This window comes from Schistocerca gregaria, chromosome X (genome assembly GCF_023897955.1).
Source record: "Schistocerca gregaria isolate iqSchGreg1 chromosome X, iqSchGreg1.2, whole genome shotgun sequence".
Lineage (NCBI taxonomy): Eukaryota > Metazoa > Arthropoda > Insecta > Orthoptera > Acrididae > Schistocerca > Schistocerca gregaria.
In genome coordinates, this window is record NC_064931.1 from 233,969,049 (window position 1) to 233,978,164 (window position 9,116).

The following is a 9,116-nucleotide window of genomic DNA, read 5'->3' on the forward strand; positions in this document are numbered from 1 at the left end:
AAGAGTACATGCGGACACGACATAACGGACATGCCTACGTGCAACGTAACAACAATCTCCAGAGGATGGAGAGCGATATTCACAGTGACAGCGAAAACCGTGACAATGAGGAGGAACAGGAAGAGGAAGCGGAGATGTGACAGTAAGTAAGCATCTAGGTAAGAAATCATCGTTTGGGGAGCAAAATAATTGATGATGTTCGAAACAGGGAGGGTATAAAACAGTCTAATTTGTTGACATTGAGTATAGATTCAAGTGTTAGGAAGTCTTTTCTCTAAGTATTTGTACGGAGTGTAGCCACGTATGGATGTGAAACGTGGACGATAAATAGTTTCGACAAGAAGAGAATAGAAGCTTTCGAAATGTGGTACTACAGAAGAATGTTGAAGATTGATGGATAGATCACGTAACTAATGAGGAGGTACTTAACAGAACTGGGGAGAAGAGGAATTTGTGGCACAACTTGACAAGAAGAAGGGATCGGTTGGTAGGACATGTTTTGAGGCATCAAGGGATTACCTATTTAGTATTGGAGGGCAGCGTGGAGTGTAAAATCGTAGACGGAGATCAAGAGATGACCACACTAACCAGATTCAGAAGGATGTGGGTTGCAGTAGGTACCGGGAGATGAAGCTTGCACAAGATAGAGTAGCATGGAGAGCTGCATAAACCAGTCTGGACACCACCACCACCTTAAATTGTTATTTTGAAAAGTATTATCCTTTGTAAATGTAGTAGATAAAAGGAAACTGTAAAAAGATCAAAAAATAAAATTTTAAGATGTACTACCTGTTTTGAAACCTCAGCTAACAGGTCTATAATTTGGCAATAAATAAATTAAAAAATTCCCTCCAAGGCAAAGACCATCTGGCACAGTTGCCGTTGTCCAGAGTAACGGTACCCCAAAGTGGACAGGCACCTACTCCTTGGCTGACACAGGGAGATAACACCTCAGTCACAGTGTGATCTCTGCCTTGTCAGAGGGCTACCACTGAAGTTACCTGATAGCCCCACCACAAGTTACTGTCTACTGCACTGGATTTTGGGTGCAGAGGTAGAGCCACTTGATTGGTAGGTGCAAACGTTAACAGTGCACAGTGGTGAGGCAGTGCACCACAGTAAGGAATCCCTTCCCAAACAGGCCACACTTCCAAATAATTTGGACATTTGAGGTCAAACCCAAGAAAGGGACCAGAATTTAAAAACCAAGAAATATTAAGGAAAAGCTTCGAAAGCAAAAAGAGCAAAAACTTTTAAAAGTCAAAAGAAGCCACCAGACCATGGGAAGAGACTTCAGCCAATTAGGCAACTCCTACTAGGTGCCTCTTATGCCAGGCAAGGGAGGGCCACAGGTCTATTCTAGCCCCTGACACTGCAGTGGGTCACCATATTCCTCATGCGAACAGTAAGTACTACTTGAAGTTCGGTCAACTGATTGATTGAGAAGGGGGTTATGGGACTAAATTGTGACTGAAAAGTTACTTGCGTAAGATAGTTAGCTGAAACTTGGCGGATCCAGTCAGGGGTCAAACTATAAAGCGACAAAGTTAACACAAACCCAGAAGGCATAAAAGGGAAGGCCAAATCCAAAACAAATCGGCAAAAAACGGATGAAATAGCGGCCTTTGCACAGGCGAGTGGTCATGGGTCCCAGACCTAGAAAATATGAAGAGAGGCCCCAACAACAACCACCCTGCCCCTGCTCCATGAGTAAAGCAAAACCTTGTACTGAAAATAAAAACCACTTTCACATAAGATACTGAGGGCCACTTCGACTATCCGTGAATCGTCTGCTAATATTAAAGACATGGAATCTGGAAGGCTATACTTGATACGAAGGACCTAAAGAAGGCGACATTCCACCAATATATGGTATACCATCAGTCTGGCTCCACAATCCCATTGTGAGGTTGGCTTGTTATGCAAGAGGAAACAATGGGTGAGCCTAGCCTGTCCGATGTGTAGACAGTATAAGGCAGTGGACTCCTTCCAAGAGTAGAGGAAAGAATAGCACCAAACTACAGTAATCTCCTTGATTGTAATGAGTTTATTACTGAGAGCAGTACAACACTAATTTTGGGCAAAGAGAGACTTTAGGTGTATCCAGATATCTGCACCTGGAATCATGAGAGGCAATGGTGTAAGTATCTGTCTCTAGCCAAATAGCCAGTTTATTCCTTATGATGCCCAAATGACTTAAGACACAGAGGAAGATAATGGAGCAGGCGGCATGGCCAAGGGCAGAGGTGGTCATGGATACCATGGACCAACAGGTGATAATAGCATCAGTCAATAGCTTTCAAGCTACTCATTGAGTAGTTACATATTAAAACACTGTGGAGGGAGGCCTGAAGAACAAAATGGAGGGCTGTGTTAGTAGCTAGCAGCTTTGCTGGGAACACACTACCTGATCCTGGTAGTAAATGGTGTGCCATACCAGCAGAAGACAAAAAACGTACCCCCACCTAATCTATAATTTTAGAATTCCCAACAGAGGAATGTGAGATGCATTCCAACCGGAAATCGCACTCTATAGTGAGAATCAGGAGGGTGACATGTCTTGTTTGCGAAGAGCACAGGGTAAATGGAATGGTTAGGTAACGGTTGAAGGGCAGTTGCATAAGAAACCAGGAGTTGGCTCCATCGTATTTGTAGAGCTGCAATCCCCACTTCTGTGAGATTGCTGATGGGACTGGGGCAAAAGGCAGAGATTGCCAGATGCACCCCATAACATGTTTTTTGCTCGAGTATCATGTTTTTGGAAACCCAGAATCTACTCTGTAGGAATCAACATGGATTCCGGAAACAGTGATCGTGAGAGACCCAACTCGCTTTATTCGTTCATGAGACCCAGAAAATATTAGTTACAGGCTCCCAGGTAGATGCTATTTTCCTTGACTTCCGGAAGGCGTTCGATACAGTTCCGCACTTTCGCCTGATAAAGTAAGAGCCTACGGAATATCACACCAGCTGTGTGGCTGGATTGAAGAATTTTTAGCAAATAGAACACAGCATGTTGTTATCAATGGAGAGACGTCTACAGACAAAGTAACCTCTGGCGTGCCGCAGGTGAGTGTTCTGGGACCATTGGTTTTCAGCAGGTGAGTGTTCTGGGACCATTGGTTTTCACTCATATATATGACCTAGTAGATAGTGTCTGAAGTTCGATGCGGCTTTTCGCGGATGATGCTGTAGTATACAGAGACGTTGCAGCATTAGAAAATTGCAGCAAAATGCAGGAAGATCTGCAGCGGATAGGTACTTGGTGCAGGGAGTGGCAACTGACCATTATTGTATGACTACATGATAGCGGAACAAACACTGGTAGCAGTTACTTCTGTAAAATATCTGGGAGTATGCGTACGGAACGATTTGAAGTGGAATGATCATATAATATTAATTGTTGGTAAGGCGGGTACCAGGTTGAGATTCATTGAGAGAGTCCTTAGAAAATTTAGTTCATCAACAAAGGAGGTGGCTTACAAAACACTCGTTCGACCTATTCTTGAGTACTGTTCGTCAGTGTGGGATTCGTACCAGATCGGGTTGACGGAGGAGATAGAGAAGATCCAAAGAAGAGCGGCGCGTTTCGTCACAGGGTTATTTGGTAACCGTGATAGCGTTATGGAGATGTCTAGTAAACTCAAGTGGCAGATTCTGCAAGAGAGGCGCTCTGCATCGCGGTGTAGCTTGCAGCCAGGTTTCGAGAGGGTGCGTTTCTGTGTGTGGTATCGAATATATTGCTTCCTCCTACTTATACTTCATGAGGAGATCACGAATGTAAAATTAGAGACATTCGAGCGTGCATGGAGGCTTTCAGACAGTCTTCCTTCCCGCGCACCGTGCGCGACTGGAACAGAAAAGGGAGGTAATGACAGTGGCACGTAAAGTGCCCTCCGCCACTCACCGTTGCGTGGCTTGCGGAGCATAAATGTAGATGTAGATAATGATGAACAGGGTCAAGTAGTATCAGAGTTGAAGGAGCCGCTGAGCCATAAGCCTGATAACCATAATCTAGTCTGGACAAAACCGGCGTGGTAAAGAAGAGAAGCATGGTTGGACCTGAAGATGTGTGGGCCAGGAGGCAGAGAACATTCAGATTCTGCATGCAGGTAGTCTTCAGATGGTGAATATGGGGCAGATGTCAGATTTTTATCAAAAATAAGGCCCAATAAATAACATCTATCCACTGGCCGCCTAAAAGTAATCAGGGCGAACTGTGAGTTAACGGCAAAAATGCATAATCCGCATTTTCGAGGGAGAAAACTGGAGGCCATTGGAGAGAGCCCACTCACAGGCCCGTCAGATGGTGCCTTGGAGCTGGCGTTGAGCAGATGCTTCCAAATGGGAGCTGCACCAGATGCAAAAAGCTGTCGACATACAATGGCAGGGTAACCAGAGGCCCAACAGAGGTTACAAGCCCATTGATTGTCACGAGGAAGAGTGACACTTAACACAGAACCCTATGGGATACTGTTCTCCTGGATCCGATTCATGCTGAGCGAAGTCTCAACTCTAACCTGGAAGAGCCGACAGGATAAAAAGTCAGATAAAAATGTTTCTCGTTCTGGCGACATAGTGAACACTGTCCACTCCGCACACATGACCGACGGTCCACATGCCTTTCTTCTTCACCCTGTTTAATACGTCAATTGTCAACAGAATATTTTCACTTTTACTTCTAGCACGACATGCATTATATTCCCAGCAGTGACAGCACTACTTCGCGGAAAATTAATCTATGCCTCCTCGTTTGAGAACTAAAAAATGTATACATGAAAGAAAAATTCTGAGGTTCGTTTCTAAATTAGGCCGACAAGGTGCAGAAACTCCAGTGACTGGAAAACAGTAAAGCTTATCGATGAACGTCAATTATTACTCGGGGAACCAGTATTCGAAACTGTCCGGTTACCCAGGTCCGTTACTTTTACATCGGCTCATACCCAAGTCAGGGTGGGTAGTTTACTCACATATCTATTGAGACATGATTAAGACAGCTAGGTAATGGAAACTTAAGTTTCTAAAGCGTACTTTCTGTTACTGTCTTGTGTTCACACTACAAAATTTTGACGTCATTTAGCGAAACCAATCTCCAAAATTTTTCAATGAAACTTAATTAGTTCATTTAATAATTTCGATTAAACATTTCGTTGCCATGTCTCAAGAGGTGACAGTTTTGCTCAGTTTTGGATCTGAGACTATGAGTGAAACACCTGTGATCGCAGGTGAAAGGGGCTTTTCTGCTGTGGAACGAGGCTTACCAGAAAATTTCCGCAATCCACTAGCCCTTCCTGCCGGTAATCTTAAAGTGTACAAACCATCCTTTCTGCCGTATGTAATGTGCCAAATTCCACAAATCGTTAAAAATGACTAAACCCGAAAGACGCATATTTCTGATTTTATAAACCTTACCTGAAGTGCAATACGCAATAGTTTGAAAACCGATGCTTCAGCAACTTGGCTACATGAACTAACTATTACATGAGAGTAAACATTCTTCAGCTTGAAAATATGGTCTATATAATATAGAGTTCTTGGTGAAATACATGAATGGAATGGGGCATCAAAATGACCAGCGTAAGGTAGTTTAAAAAACCCAACGTGTTTAAGTACTTGAAAGTAGTTAAAGTAGTCAGGCTAATTACGAAAACTTTGAAGGAAATTTTAACTACTTATGGTTACGTAAATGGAGTGTCAAAAAGTTCATCTCTTCAGGTATTAAAAGCTGCATTGGTGTGATATTTACGTATGAAAAACGGCTTCCTTCACCTTAAGTACTGTATTCGAGACACTTCGATGACAAGACAGTAGGAAAGCAAATGCTCTTCCGAAAGGACCATGCTTTCTCAACAAACTAAGAATTTTTGAAAAACAACCGGTATCAAATGTTTTTTCAATTTGAAACTAAGAAATAAAACAGGTTAGATACACATTTGACGACCCTCTATTGTCGCTCGGCATTATGTATAGCAAATGAGGAGCCGATTGATAGTTTAAAGGTAAGCATCTGACTTAGAATTTTGAATACTTTATGATACTTTGTGTACTGTGTGGACCGCGTAACCTTTTGTTATGTGGCCTTAACAGTTCTATCATCTGTGCCCGAAGGTGTAAGAGTTGCTACAATTCTTCGGTTTAAAATATGAGAGAATCATTCAGATACCAGGAGAGGGATTGCGCATTCTCAATCAGCACCTCATTTGTTGTGCATGACTTCGAGCAGTGATGTTTATTTCTTACTTTTCAACAAATCATACAAAGCATTTGACCTTTTTTCTTTAACAAATGTGATTTTTCGCTAATATGATGCAGCGATAAATTTGAGTCGCTGTAACATGAAATTTACTATATTATTTGTCACTCTTGCAAATCTTGCACTCGTTACAATCCAACATCTTTACACATCCAATTATCAGAGCTTCGACGTTAGCTGCTTCCACGAGAATCTAAAAAGTAGGTGGAAATTATTTCACTGCATTACACATGTAGGTTGCAAAAAAGACGTTTCAAAACCTTAGTACCGAGATATTGGTATATATTATTTGTACGTAGTATATCTGAAAACGGGATGCCAACGAACAACGTTTACTAAATACAGTAGCACAGAAATTTACATCATCCAATGTACAGAATGAGCAAATGGAACACGATCTCGCAACTCAGTAAGTGTCAGGGCAACACGAATGGTAGCAGTTTCTCTCTCTCTCTCTCTCTCTCTCTCTCTCTCTCTCTCTCTAAGAACACTGGAAACCCTGACCTGGATTACAGTTTAAGAAGGTAGTTGCCAGTACGTACTGAGGAACCGAGGAATGTACTACAACCTCACCACGTATTTCTCCCATAGTGACCACGAAGACAAATTCAAACGTAATTCTGAGCCGGCTTACCTTGCTGCCAATTTGATTTCCACACTGACCACACTGTATGTGCAAAATTTCCCGCATACTTATTTGGCTGTGTAAACAAACGCTTCCAGGTTTAGTTCCTATTGAGGCGATGCCGGAAACCAACTGCTAGCTGAAGACACGTCGGCCAAACTGCTGAGGGCTGGCAAAGCTCTGATACGGCTCCTGCACATCCACCGACGGACAAATTGGATATGTATAGGTGTTCTGACCGACCGACAAACTTTCCAGTTGTTGGGATGTCGGGCAGGAAGCACCACCAGACAGCCGACCGCCCCCCGCGCCCTTTCCTAACACTGCACTCCAACCAACAAATTGTACAGTGTGTACCGCTGTAGTGCCAACTGCCCGACAAAACTTTACTTTTGACAATGCTTGTGGGATTAAATGTTGTTCTGAAATACGTGACAGAATGCGAGACGGACGACACTATAAGGACAGAGTTTCTGGAAAAATTTAAAAGCTGCAGATGTCTGTGGGACGTGTCATGCGAGGATATATAGGAAATACAGATATGCAAGAAGTGAAGCACTTTTTTCATTTTTCTAACGAATCCGTAATGGTTTCGTGTGGCATATACAGAGAAAAAAGTCCATCGATCTTTTGTATTTCTCTTTTTACGTTTTATTTCCGGTACTTGTCGGAAATAAAAGCTAAAATCCGAAATATCGACGTTCAATGGACTTTAATTTATATATTATATTTGCTTCATTGTTATAATTGTTGAAAAAAGTCCAACCTATTACTAAGGTCTCTGCTATGTGAATCAAAGTGTGTGACTTTCTTACAGTTATAATAGCCGCTAAATGCTTCGTTTCTTATGTATCTGTTGTGTATATTAGGTGTTGTGCGCGACAACATGTGTGGTCCTTGTTCTTCGGATCTGAAGTGAGTTTCTCTTACTTGCAGTTCATCTTTTATGTTACATACACAAATAAATTAGGTGAAAGTCTTTTATTGTAAGATTCAGGAATAATTTTAGTTAATACTTGTGGGGATATAACAGCATTGAATTTGAGGTTCTCTTAACTTCTGCCAATGGCTACAAAACGTAATGTAGCTAAGAGACTCACCTCGCAGCTTATAGCCTCTCTCATGACTGTTCTTTTTCGGTAAGAATTGTTTGATGATGTTCAACAGGTCTTAAATGCATGATTCATAGATTCTTAGATTATTACGAAAATCATCATCTCCTTAGGTAGCAGGACGAGGCGAATTTTTTTTCCTTGCATTAGCCGCTTCTTTACCCACAGCTTTCTCTCGGATTATTTTGATCCTGTTACCTCTAAATCAACCAAGGCAAACCCCTGTTTCTGTGCCTTTCTAAAACCGAGCGGGATCTTGTAGAATATACACTCAATGAACTTAAGATACATAAATCACAACAACAGGGTTTCGCTGTAATCGCTGAGTGTAATCAGGCGGCACATCTGTAGGCTGCCACGAAATTGGTCGGTCAGTCGGCCGATGAATTAGGAACGTATGTAGGAGCCTATAGGGAAAGTATGGCCAACCTGCCGGCGGCGGCAGTACTTGGCCTGTCGCGCTGCTGGGTATACACTGACCTCTATAGGGTATTTAAGGGCCCTACACACGCACCAACCGACCGACTTTTCTTGACGAGTTGCTGCTTGGGTATGGCCGGTCGACAGCAGACACCCCTGCCCCTCCCCCCAACTTCTTTGCGTAGCGTTGTCGTGCCAACCTCCCGACAGAAGTTCGTCTTTTGTCAATGTGCGCGCAATTAAGTGCTTTTCTACCATACTTGATGGAGTGCGATGAGGACAAAAGTTTAATGGCAGTTTCTGGTGAAATTTAAAGACTGCAGATGTTTATGGGACACGTCATGTGAGGATTATACTAATAGCAATGCAAGAAATCAAGCACTCGTTTCACTTTTAACGAATGGAGAATGGTTTCATATAGCACATGGAGAAAGTAACGGAACTATAGTATACATTTTACGAATAAAAGCCCCTCGACCGCCTGCATTTCGATTTTTAGGTTTTATTTACGATGCTTAACGGAGATGAAATCTAAAAACGGAAATGTATATAAATTAGATCTTGTATTCATGAGATATATTTTCTTTGTTGTTAGAAGTGTTAAAAAGTTCAACCTATATCCAAGCCTTCTGCTATGAAGAGCGATGTCTGTGACTCCTTTTACAGTAATAACTGTTACGAAATGCTTCATTCTTTTGTTTCTGTT

General features: G+C 42.3%; 1 protein-coding gene across 3 annotated transcripts in view; it reads right to left on the reverse strand.

Moving 5' to 3' along the window:
• The window catches only part of LOC126298806 (tubulin beta chain-like), a 131,364-nt gene extending 124,161 nt beyond the window's left edge, over positions 1-7,203 (reverse strand). For 2 of the 3 annotated variants that reach the window (XM_049990271.1, XM_049990270.1), the window contains exon 1: positions 6,888-7,019. In XM_049990271.1, the coding sequence (XP_049846228.1) occupies positions 6,888-6,944 (57 nt within the window). In that variant the 5' untranslated portion in view covers positions 6,945-7,019. Of the gene's footprint in view, positions 1-6,887 lie in introns of all 3 variants that reach the window. The other variant, XM_049990272.1, reaches the window with a different exon arrangement.
• Positions 7,204-9,116: the final 1,913 nt, after the last annotated feature.